This window comes from Orcinus orca, chromosome 10 (genome assembly GCF_937001465.1).
Source record: "Orcinus orca chromosome 10, mOrcOrc1.1, whole genome shotgun sequence".
NCBI classification, from domain to species: Eukaryota; Metazoa; Chordata; class Mammalia; order Artiodactyla; family Delphinidae; genus Orcinus; species Orcinus orca.
In genome coordinates, this window is record NC_064568.1 from 41,121,232 (window position 1) to 41,137,375 (window position 16,144).

Genomic DNA, 16,144 nt, shown 5'->3' on the forward strand with positions numbered 1-16,144 from the left:
GGCTGAGGGGAGCAGCAATCCTTGGATGTGCCTTCCCCCAGTCCTTTGGACTGCTGTGAAAAATCTGGAGCAGTAATATACAGGAACTCACTCTATAAACCAAGTGCTGTAGACAAGCCAGGAAGTACTGGGTGGAGGAGAGGAAAGAGTGTGGGATTTGATATCAGAAAATGTCAAGCCCAGATTCTGACCCCTGAGAGCTGTGAGATTTAAGCCTCAGTTTCCACACTTGTAAAATGAGGCTGATGATAGTTTTCTTTGAAGGACTGTTATGTGGTGCAAATACGTCTGTGAAGGCAGTTGGTAAAGGATAAAGTCCTGTTGAAATTCAGGCTTGGTGTGGGAGCCTAAGACCAGGGAATGGTGAGCAGCTCTTAGGAGGGAGGACAACTTGGGCTGATGTGGCCACAGCACATTTGTAAAAACCAAAAAGAACAAGATCATTTGTTGCTTAACTGAAATTCAAAATTAACTGGGCATCCTGTATTTTTTTTTTCAATTTCAGGTATTATTGCTTTCTCATTCTCTAAATCAGTCACGTTTACCATTTTAAAATTTGTTCCATTTGTACCCACAAACACATAAATTGAGATGAATCAGAGATTTCTCATGAGATTTCAGTCTCTGTCTAAAATGTCCCAAATCAGAATTATCTTGACCTGATAGGAAAATTTTTTTTGCATTAGAAAATAATTTACAGGCAAAAACAGAAACACTGTCAAATTTTCTTAAATATGCTAGCTGCCTTCTCTTTGGCTTTTTACTGTTTGTTAGTTTTCTAATGCAATAGTTTGTAGAAAAGTGGAAAACGTGTTATTTTTTAAATTGAAGTATCGTTGATTCATATTATTAGTTTCAAGTGTATAGCATAGTGATTCAGTATTTTTTTTTATAAATTTATTTTATCTGTTTTTGGCTGCGCTGGGTCTTTGTTGCTGTGCGTGGGCTTTCTCTAGTTCTGGCGAGCGGGGGCTACTCTTCGTTGCGGTGCGCGGGCTTCTCTTATCGCGGAACATGGGTTCTAGGCACGCAGACTTCAGTAGTTGTGGCTCGTGGGCTCTAGAACGCAGGCTCAGTAGTTGCAGCACACGGGCTTTGTTGCTCTGCAGCATGTGGGATCTTCCCAGACCAGGGAATGAACCCATGTCCCCTGCATTGGTAGGCGGATTTTTAACCACTGCACCACCAGGGAAACCCACACAAGTTTATTTTCTATATCCGTGAGTCTTTTTCTATTTTGCATGTACATTCATTTGTGTTATTTTCTAGATTCCACATATAAGTGATACCATACAGTATGTCTTTCTCTGACTTATTTCATGTAGCATAATATTCTGTAGTCCATCCACGTTTCTGCACATGTCAGCATTTCATTCTTCTTTATGGCTGAGTATTATTCCATTGTGTGTGTGTATCCATTCATCCGACTTGCACTTGATAGGCACTTGGGCTGCTTTTATTGTAAATAGTGCAAGCATGAATCATTTTTATCTTTAGGACGACTGTCTTCTTCTTCTGACGGGAAGAAGACCTTGCTGGATATACTACTTACGTGTGTGGGCTATTGTAGCCGGATCAGCCATCACAAACTTTTGATTTTCAGTAACTATTTCACTCTCAGTCACTGTAAGAGTTTATTCTCTATATGCTCCATGTTTTCATTCTGAAAATTCTGAAAGGGTTTGTTCTGTGAATTCATCACTGTGTCTATAAACATCCAAAAACGATGTCATTTTGCCTGAGATTTCTGTCCCATATGTGGTAGAAGTGAATGGAGAGTCCAGACCTACTCATATCTGGTGAGTATGAGTGTGAAGAAGATATCTCTGTCCCTTCTCCTTCTCCTCTTTTCATATCTGCTGGGGTACTTTCAGGTGAGGTCTTGCTCTTGACTTGTCATGGTGTTTTTATTGGCTATTTAATGTCATTCAGGGTGAGCCCTGTCTTACTCAGCTAAGGCTGTCACAACAAAATACCACAGACTGGGTGGCTTAAATAGCAGAAATTTATTTCTCACAGTACTCGAGGCTGGGAAGTCCAAGATCAAGGTGCCGGCATGGTGGGGTTTCTGGTGCAGGCTCTCTTCCTGGCTTGCAGATGGCTGCCTTCTTGCTGTGTCCTCACATGGTGCAGAGAGCACGCAAGTTCTCTGGTGTCTCTTCTTATAAGGCACTAATCCCATCCTGAGGACTCTGCCTCATCTAAACCTAATTACCTCCGAAAGGTCCCATTTCCAAATACCATCTCACTGGGGCTTGGGCTTCAACATATGAATGTTTTGTGGGACACAGTTCATCCATAGCACCCGGTGAGGACACGGAAGAGCCAGTGACTGGTACAGACTGTGCTCCCTACAGGGTCTCCCCCAGGTGCCACCTCCTCCTCCTCCCGCCTCAGTGATGGAGGTGAGAGATTGTGGTCCACAGGCATCCTGTATTCATCTGTCACCTCTCCTTGGGATATGTAACAGAAAATGGGCACTGGATCGCCCCAGGCAAACTCTTCTTGTGATGTTTTGTAGTCACAGGCGGTGAGGCCTGAGGTGTACGTTACACTGAAAAGGACAAAACATGCCTTGTGTTAAACATTTCTAGACATAATCGTACGTTTGCTATTGTTAGATAGCAGAAAGTGCTAGAAACCTTGGGAGGCTCAGAGGTTGGGGGTATCTGGGGGCCTCAGGGGTATCTGGGGGCTTCGGGGGGTGTGGTGATTAGCCAAGAAAACCCAGAGAACTTTCCACAGAGCAAGTCCCTTTTCCTCCTTTTACCCAGAGCCTCCAGCTAGCCATCTCTTTCAATTACCTGAAAGAAACTGTGCCTGATAAATTACTTTTGTGTGAATGGGTTGTTCTAATTTGGAATGTGGTCCGGTTGGTTTTAAAAGTGCAGATTTGCTTTATGTGTCTTCTTGCCTGAATTTTAGAAGTTCGGCATATGCTGGACAAGGCATAGGTTCTGGAGTGAATGGCACCGGGTTTGTGTCCCAGCCTTGCCACACTCTAGCTGTGTGATCTTAGACAAATTTCTGAGCCTCAGTTTCCTCCCCCAGAGAAATGGGACTAATTCCACCTACACCACGAGCAGTCAGTGAGGCACGGAGGAGCTCACGTTTGTCAAGAACCTAGCACAGCGCCTGAGACAAATTCAGCGCTTGGTGAATGTTTGTTCACCTCCCCCTTTTCTTCCTGGAGCCTATTTTATGTACAAATGTGTAAAAACTATTGCACAAAACAATGCAATGAGGGAAAAATTATTGTTTATTTATCCCGCCTTTGGTAGGAGCTAGTTTACATTTAAGTGGAAAGGTGATATTCTTCCCTTGATGTGCCTTGGGCAGGTTCCTCAGTGGGTGGAGGTGCGGTGTCACTGCACAGATGGCAGAGTTGGCAGAGGTGTTTCCTAAATGCCTTGTTGAGAAACACGTAGAGGAGAGGGTTGACGCAGCAGTGGGTGGTGGCGATGATTTTCATGATCTGGACACTTCTGTTCAGGTTGTAACTACTCTCACAGCCATGCAGGGAGAAGTGTTCGTTGAAAGCAGACAGGAAAAGCGCAATATTGTAGGGTCCCCACATCAGAAGGAAAACAACCATTATGGTGAAAACAAGCTTGAAAAGGTCACAGTTCCTCGCCCCACACTTTAGTGTTTTCCTCATTCGCACGTAGCAAAATACGAAAAAAAACAGTGGCAAAAGAAATCCCAAAATGTTCATCTTTAAGGTCAGAAAATGCTTCCAGAATGTCTCATCAGCTGGTAGGAAGTGAGGTCTGGTAAAGAAGCACTTGTATTTCTGGCTTTCCATCTGAGATTTGTAAAAAGCAAGTTCAGGCAAAGTGACCAGAATGGCTGTGACCCACGCCAGAGCACTTGTGAAGATGTTGCCAGCCACCATCCTGCAGGCCGAGAAAAGCCTTCTCATGCGGAAAAACTCCTGGTACCTTTGCACAGTCAGAAGGACATTGAAAAATGCCTCACTGTACAGGCCTATGGAGTAGAGTGCCACGACAATTTTACACGGGGGGTCACCAAGAACCCCCTCACGTGAGGCCGTGTAAGCCCAGAACGGCAGGGTGGGCAAGAAACACAAGTTAGAAATTGCCAAGTTGAGGAAATAGATATTTTCCACTTGCTTGAGTCCTTTGTATTTTACCAGGATAAGCACAACCAAGATATTGTCCAGGAGGCCAGCCGTGAACACCATGGTGTAGAGGTAAGGCACCAGCTGGGCTGAGAGAATCTTGGGCTCGTATGGGGTGCATGGTTCTATTTCGTTGTTACTCAGATTGTCTTCTATGAGGACATCATAATCATCCTCTGGTGCTGACGTGTAATTAGCCATCTTCAGGCTGCCCTGTGGAGAAATGAAAGATGATTTTCCCTTCATACAGCTGTGTGGTCATAGAGGAAACGGCACACAGGACTAGAGGATAAATAAATACTTGCCCTTTTCTGGTGTCTGATTTTAGCCAGAGCAGGTCTACAACTCAGAAGACTGAAAATAAACATTTCTTTAACACGCCCTATATCCTGAGAGCAGCTGCTATAATTCATCCCTTCATTAAGCACTTAGGTGTTCAGTAGTATGCGAGCTACCACAGGCAGACAAAAGTAAGCATTACCCTTCTTCATATAACTTCGTTCTCTTGGTAGAAACAAGACTTGCCTACCTGAAGCCATGTAGGAAAAAACACAATTAAAGAGAACCAAGTACCGGGGTTTAGCTTCACAAAATTGGTGTCAGTCGCAATTTCTGTGCATTTAAAAAGTTTGCTCACCCCCCGTAACAGCTTCCTGTGACAGGCAGAGAGGTCTGAGTTCTTCTCTTGAAGGATATAAATAAATGTTTGCAAAAGCGAAACCACCCTAAGCATCAACATGGACATAACTGGTTAAATACATCGAAGACTTACCACTGACCGAGTTCCTAGGCGGGGAGGGTATGGCCTCCTGACCTACCATCCGAGTTGCTGTGGGAACCGTCTGGGCCAGTTAAAAGCTGGCTTCCTTCAGAACAGCTGGCCCCTGACCCTTAGGGCCAAGAGAAACCACTGTTTATCCCCCTGGTGGCTGTGTTCCGCCAGTCACACATCTCAGGGACTAACCAAAATAAAGCAACTTGAAAGCTCCCCCAGACCCCCAGAGAGTTTCTTAAGCTGCAAAGAGAAACTGGGAAGTTGTTTTCTCCTGCTGCTTCCACCCCCACCCCGTACCCCGCCTTTGATTTCCCTGTGGCCATCCTGCTGGCTGCCCTAGATAAGGGAACTAAGTTACTGCTGCTTCTCAATGATACTGAGGGAGGGATAGCAAAGTGCTCTGACGTGTAACTGAGCAGGTGGTGGCTTGCAGCAGAGGAGAGAAGTGTCACATACGATGACTGTGCGTCCAGGCCCAGGGGCCTGAGGCTCCCATGTAGCATTTCATCAGCATTAGCATATGGGGCTTCAAGAACTTGCAGTGAGAACCACTGCTTTGGTTTTCATTGTCCCTTTTGAGAGACGCTGTGTGCTTTGGCTGAGGAATGGGGCCCCAGTAGGGTCTGCTCTGGGGACAGTGGAAGCTACAGAGTGATGTCAGTTGGGAAGGGGGTGGTGCAGAGACAGAGCCTCAGTACCAGTGCCTGGGGGAAATTGATGTGAGGGAACCAAGGAGTTAGGCAAGATGTTAGGAGCTGACCCTGCTCCTAGAAGGAGGGCCCAGCACAGGAAAATTCCATGGTGAGGATGCAGAGGCTCCATCAAGTCACGTGCAGAGAATGTGAGGGGAACAAGTTCAACCCCTGTTTGAGGCTGGGGTGGGGTGACGTTTAAGGCCAGAGAGAAAGGAAGCTGAGAGTCCAGATTTAGAGTGGTGGGGGGAGGGTGTAGGGAGGAGGAAGGGGATGGGGGCGGTTTGGAAGAAAGATGAACTGAGAAAAAGAACTTGAAATAACTGGAAAATCTGTATGAACTTCTCCTGGATCAACTCTTTGTATCTGTGATGGACCTAATTTGAGGACCAGTCTTACATGTTGGCTTAGCGTGCTGGTTAAACGACATCTGTTAATGCCAAAGATATGTTTGAGGTGGCAGTCGGTGCAGAATGTGGACCTGCCAAAATAGAAATAGAACTGAGGAAACTATTAAGGGAAAGGAAAAATAAACATTAAAAGGGCCTGGACAAATATGTGATCGAGCATTAAATTTAACTCAGAGGGAAACTCATGATGTTCCTCCGTATGGAGGGGTTGGGAGGGGTTGGGAGGGGTTGGTGCTTGTGGGAACCTGGCTGTGAATGTTTCCCAGCAGGTCTTCCCCCACCGCCCAGCAGTATGGCTTCTGTGAGTGAGTGAGGGCCACTGTGCCCTGCTCCTTCCTCCTGGGGCTCAGCCCCCTGCGGCTGGGCTATCTGTAGCCACGCCAGTACCCCCAGAACTTTGACGGAGTAAGTGATGGTGGCTCGTGGTGCTTTATTGCCTGATACTCACTGGTCAGTCCCAGGCAGGGGACTGAGGGTCAAGTCAAACTTTGAAACTTGAAAAACCCTGTGAACATACACACTGCATTATACGGTCAAGTGGAGGAAAATGGCAGCAAGCAGGCGCCTCATCCGTGTCACAGAACCATGTGAAATTTGAAGTTCCCTAAGGAAGGCACTGTTTGGTAACTTCAGGATCACCCTAACTTCCTGATATTTGTATGGCCTTCACTTTCTGAATTATTTTATTTTGGCTTGATTCCCAGCATTCTGCTTATCCACACCCAGACCATGGGATTCTTTTTTTTTTTAATAGAGATATAATTGACAAATAACATTGTGTAAGTTTAAGGTGTACCGTATTGATTTGATACATTTATATTGCAATATGATTGCCATGATAGTGTTAGCTAACAAAACTATCAACTTTTCTGGTGGTGGGAAAAATTAAGGTCTCTTCTCTTAGCAATTTTAATGTTTATGATACAGTTTTGTTGTCTATAATCACTGTACTGTGTATTAGATCTCTAAGACTGTGGGATTCTTGGAAATTCTAAATTGGTAGGTAGGAATGGTTTAAAGGTCTGAAGTTGAGGCAAGAGGAAAGTTTTATTTACCATTCTAATATCTGGAACTGTAATAGGGTCATCATTATTGGTGAAACTTCACCACATGCTGTGGCTTTGGCATGTAGCTCACAAACCTTACCTTTGAGGCTCTGAGTTCCTCTTTATTACTATAATTAAATCCCAGTTTTAAAAAAATTAAAGTATAGTTGATTTGCAATATTATATTAGTTTCAGGAATATAACATAGTGATTCAGTATTCTTATAGATTATACTCCATTTAAAGTTATTACAAAATAATGGCTATATTTTCCTGTGCTGTACAATATATCCTTGTTGCTTGTTTATTTTATATATAATAGTTTGTATCTTTTAATCCTTTACCCCTATCTTGCCCTTTCTCCCCTTTCCTCTCCCCACTGGTAACCACTAGTTTGTTCTCTACATCCGTGAGTACCTTTCTATTTTGTTATATTCGTTTGTTTGTTTTATTTTTTAGATTCCACATATAAGTGATATAGTATTTGTGATAGGATATAGTATTTGTCTTTCTCTGACTTATTTCACTAAGCATAGTACTCTCTAGGTCTATCCATGTTGTTGCAAATTGCAAAATTTCATTTATTTTTATGGTTAATACTCCATTGTATGTGTACACACCACATCTTCTTTATCCATTCATCTGTTTATGGACACTTAGGTTGCTTCCATATCTTAGCTAATGTAAATAATGCTGCTATGAACATTGGAGGGCATATATCTTTTCATGTTAGTGGTTTCATTTTGTTCTGATATATACCTAGGAGTGTAATTGCTGGGTCATATGAAGTTTTATTTTTTTGAAGAACCTCCATACTCTTTTCCACAGTGGTTGTACCAATTTACATTCCCACCAACAGTGTAGGAGGGTTCCCTTTTCTCCACAGCCTCACCAACTTTAGTTTTTTGTGGTCTTTTTGATGATAGCCATTCTGACAGGTGTGAGGTGATGATAATTTTATTGTGGTTTTGATTTGCATTTCTCTGATGACTAATGATGTTGAGCAGTGTTTCATGTGCCTGTTGGCCATCTGTATGTCTTCTTTGGAAAAATGTCTATTCAAGTTCAATCCCAGTTTCAGTCTAGGAAACTGTCATGTTATAACTCTCATTCCCCCATACATGTAGATCACGCATTTATTCAATTCATTTATTCAACAAATGTTTGTAAAGTGCCTAGCATGTGCCCAGCACTGTTCCAGGTGCTGGGGACACATCAGTAGGCAAACATCCTGACCTTCATGGGACTTACATTACAGACAAAAAGAAAATAAGTAAGTAAATTGTAGGGTAGTAGGAGAGAAGTTCTGTGGAGAAAAGCAAAGCAGGGAAGGAGACTAGGAAGGACCAGGGTGGTTTGGGGGTTCACATTTTACGTAGGATAGTCAGAGAAAGCTGTGCTGACAAGATGAGCTCTGACAAGATGAAGCAGCAGATGATTAGGTCCAATAATTTACACTCATTATCTCATTTTTTTCTTGTTTCTAAGTTCTTACATTAGGGAGGTTGGAAAACACACTGGGTGATGACTTTATTAATAATTTTACAGGAGATGCAGAAATATTCTTCATGTTACATTGGCCCTCAGTAAAAAAAACAAGCAAAGGATGCGGTGCACCTGTTAGTAATTTATTGCCTTTCAGCTCCTAACCCATCCTTCCTTGCCTTGCTTTGTAATCCTTGAGCTGAGCCCTATAAGCATTTCTCCTTTGCCAGCTGATGTAGAAGGCTCTGAGAATCACAGGAAGAGGCAGGGGCTTCTCATTCTGTTACAGAATTTTGTTATTGTTTGTTTGTTTTTGCTCCTTGGGATGACCTGACAGTGCTGTGTGGAGACCGAGTGGTGCCCACCCTCTTGTGGGTCTCACTGCAGGCAATTTCCTGCTCACCAGCCCCCAAGGGCCTCACCTTGACAAACTTTCTGACCATCCAGTGGGTTGCAGTCACCCTCTGTAACAGGTCTGAATCTCAGCCTTGGGAGGGAGGGCCTCTTCCATGTGTGTTCCTTCTCGGGTGCTCTGCCTCAGTCTAGGGGCCTCTTCCTACCTCTGCTTCCTACTCCCTTAGACAGTTAATCCCCTTTGACTAATTAATAATTCTTTGTAGTAAATGCTCTTTGGTCAAATTACTGGTATGATTCCTGTCTTTTGACTGGATGCTGATTGATAGATACAACATTAAATTAGTTGAGCGAAGGGATGGGAGGGTGCTAGGATGCTGAATGCTAGCGTGATGACATTTTCAGAGGTCTAACTTGTTATTGAGAAATGGGTATTCAGAACTTTAGAATTACAATAATTTATCTATCCCTTAAAATGGCTTCATCAAATATCAGTGTTCTCAGATTATCTGTCTAACTAATTTTTATTAGCAAATATTACAGAAAATCAGGTAAGTATAGGAAAAAAAATCTATGATAATCCCAAATAGCAGCTATTATAATTTTTAAATAGCACTACTTTTTTTTTAACATCTTTATTGAAGTATAATTGCTTTACAATGGTGTGTTAGTTTCTGCTGTGTAACAAAGTGAATCAGCTATACGTATACATATATCCCCATATCTCCTCCCTCGTGCGTCTCCCTCCTACCCTCCCTATCCCACCACCCCCTCCACCGATGTGGTCACAAAGCACCGAGCTGATCTCCCTGAATAGCACTGCTTCTTAATGGAAAGTGTGTAAAACCTACTCTTAGAAAACAATTTTCCTCTGGATTCGTTGTTTGGTACTGAGCAGTAGATTGAAGGGGCCTATACCTACATGTTATAATTTTAGGGATTCTGAGAATGTCTCATCCTGCCCCCACATTTTCTCCCACATCTTGGCTAAGCCTAAAATGTCACCTTAGTGCTTAGTCCTCTCAATACCTGGGCTACCTGGGAGGGCAGCGAGGGGGAAATGATACTTCCAAAAAACAATTGTATTGATGACCAACCCTGAAATATAGATTTTATATGTACTTGTTGGAAGAAAAATAGTTAACTATATCCTTAAAAACCCTTTCTCATTTCATGTCCGGTTTATTCTGCTTTGTGCTGAAAGGTGTAAAAAAAAGTGGGGGTGGACTTCACTCAAGTAGGTTTGAGAAATAGGTGGACTGAAAATATAAAGCAAGTTTCTTTACTACAGTGCTTCTCAGAACTCTTCAAGTGCTAGTAAGCATTAGGATCCTAGAGAAGGTATGCAGCATTTCCCAAAATTGTTTGATCATGGAATCCCCTTTTAATTCTTACGCAGTTACTTATGGACCAAGGACTCTGCAGGCTGTATTTTGAGAAATGTTGCCTCAGACATACAAATATTGCTGTGTTGTGTGGCGGCCATGGGAATGAGCATAACTGACTGAGGATCCCAGCTTCCTCACTCTGAAATGCATCCTTGCATCCGTGCTGAGGCCATGCCGGCCACGGGCTGCTCCCAGTCAGTGGCCCTGTTAGGGGCACTGGGACAGGCCCATTCCTGGGAGATGGACTGGTGCTTCTCCCTAACCTCACTTCCTCCTTCTCTCCTTCCCTTGTGGTCAGACCTGCATTGTGATCTGGCAGCTTTCCCAGCTTCTCCCACCTCCCTTTGCAAGCTCTCTCAGAGACGTTTCCTCTAATACATTTCTTTTATGCCACGTCCCATCTTAGCGTCTATATTTTGAAGAACTTGTGCTAACACAGCCTTTGAAGGGAGACATCAGTCTCTAGAGAGTCTTGAGTCCTTTGCTTACTGGAGAATGATACGTTCAGCAGCATCTTAATACTTCTCTCATCTTCTTAACCACCGTCTACCTGTGGTCTGCTGGGGTCAGTCTTTTTGGAACACGTAAGACCACTTGATGTCATCGTGCCCCCATCCCCACCATCTTCAGTCAGTGCCTCAGGTCAGGTACCTTCTCAATTTCTCATTGCCATTCTCCTTTGTGCCTCCTCTGCCCTCACCTCACCTCACCTCCTAATGTTCCTACCACCTGTTGTCCCTTGAGGATGCTCCTTCTCTGTCTCACCCGCCTCACCCTTGGGGATCAGAAGGTGACGTCCCTGGCCCCAGGTGACCACTTGGTGACCATTACTCCTATAAGATCTAATAGGTACGTATATAAGAGACTACTGTGGTCTCCAGCCACTACCCGCTACTCCACCTCATCATTACCACTGTCTGCCTGATTGCCCCCTTCTTTTATTAAGACTAGTGTACGTGGATAAGGAGCTTCTCTTCACCCCAGTTTTCTCCATCATCCTGGTGACTTAATTGCCCATGTTGACCCCCATGCAGGGCCCAGGGCTTTCAGCTCATTTACTCAGCCTCACTGGCCTTCAGTTTCACTCCACTATCGTCCACACTCATGGTCAGATTTCAGGTTTGTTAAGTTGATCCACCACTGGACTTTCACAATAAAATCGCTCACTCTTCTGATCACAACGTCTACCCCTTTGGTCTCCCTCACTCCATTCGCTCCTTCTGTAACTGTCGTCATTCTTCATCAAGCCCTCCAGCCTCTGCCTCTCAGCCCCTCCTGTGGTTGCATCCCCCTAGTCTAGCTGAAATCTAATAGTCTATCACGTAGTCATTCTCTGGTCAGTACCCTGAGCTCCCTTGACCACCAGCCTTAGATCAATCCATCAATCTGCTACTCCCTGCCATTCTTTCTTTGAGAATGTATTTCTGAGAATAGCTGGTTAAAACCACGTAGCCATGAAGACAAGATCCATCACTCATTTATGGTCTCCCATCTCAGCTGGCTTCCAGAGATTTTTCTAGTTTCCCTCGTAACTCTTCTGAATATCTCAAATTGTCACTTTCTCTCATTTTCCATTGGCTACTTTGAGCAATTTAAAACTCTTCCCATCTCTTCAAATGCCCATTCCCATCACCTACATTTATGCTCAGGAGAGGAGCTCACCTTCTACAGTTTTCAAACTCTCACCTCCCTGGTCCCCAGCTTCAAATTCTCCATTCTTCCTCTTCCACGGACAGAGTTACTCCTCTTATATTGAAGGCTGGCGTCTCCTCCTGCACTCTGGATCTCATTCTGTCTAACCTCCGTTAGTTGTTTCCATGTTTTGCTTTAGCTACAGCCTCTCTCTCTCTATTGGATTCTCCAAAATTTTAAAATGCTCAGGTATCTCCCTTAAATAAAGACTGTAAATCCACCCTTAACCTCACACATTGCTCTAACTACTTACTCTACCTCTTTCCAGGCAGCCTTCATTAGTTGTCCAGCTGCTTCACATTGTTTACTCCCTACTGAGTCCCCTCCGGCCTGGCTTCTGTCCCCACCGTTCCCCTGAGATTGGTCTCCCAGGGTCACCAGCAACATCGTGTGGTGAAATGTAATCAGTTGCTCTGCTGAGTTGGGGCAAATGCCCCATAAACGAGGTGTCCAGTATCTCCCTGCCGCCCAACTGTAAACACCAACCCCACCAACAGAATTCTGAAGTCAGCATACAAGCACAGCTACATCTAGGGCTGCCCAAGTTGAAGCAGTGCTTACCCCTATAGAATCTCAAGAACATTAGTGTGGGGCTTTCTAGTAAAGATGGTGGAGTGAAGTAGGGTCAAGGACTCTTCCTTCTCCACTGCCTTGTAAAATGACTGAAAAATAGTTTCAACAAAAATTCTAAAAATTTGCCAGTAGCGACTGAACAAGAAATAGGGTACAATCTTGTACCACAACTTTGAAATGTGGTACATTTGAATTGTACCTAAACCTAATCCTACTACAGATATGGTACTGAAGAAAGAAGGGAAATCCTTAAGTCCTGAGAATTATTTCAGTATTCTTCAATTAGGGGACAGGGGGACTCAGAGGGTGAGTATGTATCCCTAGGAAAAGAGAGGGGAAACACCTACTGAGTAAAAGCCCCCATATTCCAGAAGGGTTTCTAGGACCTTTCATCCTCTAAGACAGTGTGCTGAGTTAGGGCAATAAGACAGATTCTGTTAGAGTGGAGTATACCTTTGTATACACTGAGTGGGTTCTGGTAATAATATTTTGTTCCTTTTTTAGGATTTTGATTCCTTATAAAAATACTTTTAATCAAATCATGATTTAATCAACCCTTTCAGAGTTCTAATCCTATAGTTGTTAGGCCTGCCAGCTGTCACTCACGGTGGTCCATTTACTTGTGTGTTTTGTAGTCTCAGTGTGAGTTCATCTTTATCGGGGATTATTTTCTCTGCAGCAGCTTTTTCGTGACCTGAAGTGGGAACACTCCCTTCCGGAGGAGTTTTGCATTTGTTTCAGCCAGGAGCACTAAGATATCAATGGCCTGAGATGAGGTTTCCTGGCCTGTTTTGGGGTCTCCCATTTTGAGGGTATTGTAAAATTGAACCTCAGATTTTCATGAAGTGCAGGTTTTGGATTCTCAGAGATTTTCCCCCTCCCACATAGAGCCTAGGCAAAAACAGGTAAGCTTACTTATTGTCATCTGCCTCTGGGCAAATTTCTTCTGGTCCACCTTTTCCCAAGCGCTTGCTTTTTGTCAGGACTTCTCAGTTCCAGATGCCCATCTCACGTAGCCTAAGGCCTTATTGTCTGCCCACAGGTTGGAGTTACACCTAGTGGCCTTTTTATGTGTGCGGCCTTTGATTTGTCTCCATGAAGACGGTGATCAGAATAAGTATCCACTGAGTAGTGTTTCAGTGCGTATTTGTTGAAAAACATCATTCATTTATTCATTTCCCATGTATTTAGTGTCGACTGTCTCATAAATCTTCCTTTTGCTCTTTGGTATCTACTCTCTACTTTCCTCCACCTTGATTTACGTCCAGGGAGCCTTATCTTGTAATAGCAGACTCCTCTGTCCTCTGAGTTTCAGTTGCGTTTGGCCGATGGGGAGTTTTAGGCAGGAGATTGGAAAGTGAGGTCAAGGGATTTAGCTCCCTGGATCCTTCCTGGTGGGTCTCAGGGGTCACTTTCCCGGCGGGGCTGATGTGTCTCTTGACCTGTGAGCAGCTTTTGTCAGACAGAAGCCCCTGCCCCCTCCTTTGCCCTGTGCTCCTTGCTCCTAGCAGCAGGAATGGCGGCCTGCTCTCACTAGCATCAGGTACTGCACTATGTCCTGTGGTTTCCCCATGCCCTGTCTAAATCTTTGTAAAGAGTCCTTTTACCAAACTTTCCTCAGCTGCCCTATTTGCGTGTGCCATTTGTTTGCTGCCAGGACCCCACAGGACACATCTCCCAAGTGCCAGGAACTTTACCAGGTCCCTGGAGAAAATGGCGAGCAAAGTAGACCCCTTTTCTGCCCTCGTGGCATTGACTTTCCGGGGGGAGATGGTCAGGTGCATACCTGTTTATAATTCAGGGAGTCATGTGCTGTACTGGGGGAGAACACAGGAGCTGTGGGAGCTGTCAGCAGGGGCACCTGGCCCAGCCGGAGGGACCAGGCAGGGTTTCCCGGGGTGGGAGTCTTCTAAGCCCAAATTCTGAATGGGAGTTAGCCAGACGAGGCGTGCATAGGCCTCTTCCCCTCTCCTCCCTTTTCCTCCTAGTGTCTTTTGTTTCAGGTCCTTGAGGGACCATCTACTTGGATGTCAGAGATGGAGCAAGGGAAGGGAAAGTAACACAATTCAGGGTAGAGACATTTTATTACTTACTGGCATCTGTGATTGAGTTTCTGTGGAAGGGAAAGTTGAAACCAAGAATCAGACTACCTTAGATTGCGTTCCTGGTAATCCAGAGCCCTCAGGGGCGGAGGTCTTGTTGGGGCAGCTTCCAGGAGGCACGCGTGTAAGGGAGTGAGCGAGGCAGGACCGGGCAGAGGGAGGAGCCACCACGATGTGAGTACAGCACACACCTCAGCACAATGTGAGGTCTCACCCGATCCTGTGTGGAGCTCCGGGGTGGTCTTTGAGCGCCATCCCACAGTGAGAGAAGGGCCCTGGCCTCTGCAGTCCCACTTCAGCCAGTCATCGGCCTCAGCCACCCCATGGGCAGGTAGGTCCTGGTGGCTGAGGGTGGTTCCCAGTGAGGGGGGCAGCAGCCTTGTCCCCAGGACTGAAGTGGGCATCTGGGCAGAGCGCTGCACAGGCTGAGTGTTCTGGTTTCCCGCACATTTCATTTACCCTGAATGACAAGAAATGGAAACTGAAATTTTCAACACCACCATGTGTCGTAAGACCGTGAAACCCATGTGTACGGTGTACGGAGGAGGAGTCATGGGCACAGCGAGGCCGCACTGCCCGCTCACTCCACTTGACCGTTCCCTTGGCTTACTCACCGTTGTCATCAAGGTGTGAACAGAAGAGTGGAAGAGGAAGTGGCTCGTCCCTGCTGCCCCCCCCCCCGCAACATTCACTTCTCCGCCTCTCCTTCCCCACCTCACTGGCCACACTCCAGCTTTCGTAGGGTCGGTCGTGTTGGACAGTCACTGATTGGATACTAACTGTATCTTAATTAGATAAGAATTTTTTTCTTATAAACAGTGGTAAAAGGTAATAAACTAAGTAGCATCTCACTTTAAAAATAGTTCCTTTAACAGAATTAAATCATGGTAGATTTTAATTGCAGGACGGGGTCTGCCTTGGTCCTCAGCCTGGCTGGTTGCTCTGGGCCCCTCCAAGGGCCAAGGCCCATGTGAGCCTCACGTTTTGGAGACTGCAGGCTGTGCTCCCTCCTGCCCAGTGCTCCCCCAGGCTGGTCCTTGAGTCTCCTCAGAGGCTCTGCAGCCATTTCCTTCCAGGCCCTGGGGCCTCCGAGGACTCTATTTGAGGTGGCTCCTATCTCTGCCTCAGAGTCCATGGTCCCATCCCTTCCTGTCCCATAGGATTCAGCCACACTCTCTGGAAAGATCATTGGAAAGGGCACTTCCCTCTACCAGTAAACCAGGACCTTCAGACTACAAAGGCCAGTCCTGTCCCCTCGGGAGAGCCCAAAACTTGGGGACAAAAATCATGTTTTTCTGGGGGAAGGAGGAAATATGATTCTACGCTCCTTTGCCATGAGTTGGTCCAGGAAGAGACAAGGCAGGAGCTACTAAGTTATTGCGCCTTTCTGATTGCATCACGGGGTCAGGAGATGTTTTTTCCGTTCTTATCTTGCTTGGCAGCATTAGACATCACTGACACTTCCTGTTCCTCCCAGAGCTCTCTTC

General features: G+C 45.2%; 1 protein-coding gene across 3 annotated transcripts; it reads right to left on the reverse strand.

The window, feature by feature from the left end:
• Positions 1 to 3,241: 3,241 nt before the first annotated feature.
• Positions 3,242 to 15,094, reverse strand: CCRL2 (C-C motif chemokine receptor like 2). 3 transcript variants are annotated; one of them, XM_012538296.3, is made up of 2 exons: positions 14,706 to 15,094; positions 3,242 to 4,354 (listed from the first exon to the last, which is right to left on the reverse strand). In XM_012538296.3, the coding sequence occupies exon 2, from the start codon at positions 4,340 to 4,342 to the stop codon at positions 3,296 to 3,298; it is 1,047 nt and encodes a 348-aa protein (XP_012393750.2). In that variant the 5' UTR covers positions 4,343 to 4,354; positions 14,706 to 15,094; the 3' UTR covers positions 3,242 to 3,295. The 3 variants fall into 3 exon arrangements, with proteins under 3 accessions (XP_012393750.2, XP_004283899.2, XP_033268938.2); XM_004283851.4 differs by lacking the exon at positions 14,706 to 15,094 and adding an exon at positions 4,914 to 5,195; XM_033413047.2 differs by lacking the exon at positions 14,706 to 15,094 and adding an exon at positions 4,671 to 4,747.
• Positions 15,095 to 16,144: the final 1,050 nt, after the last annotated feature.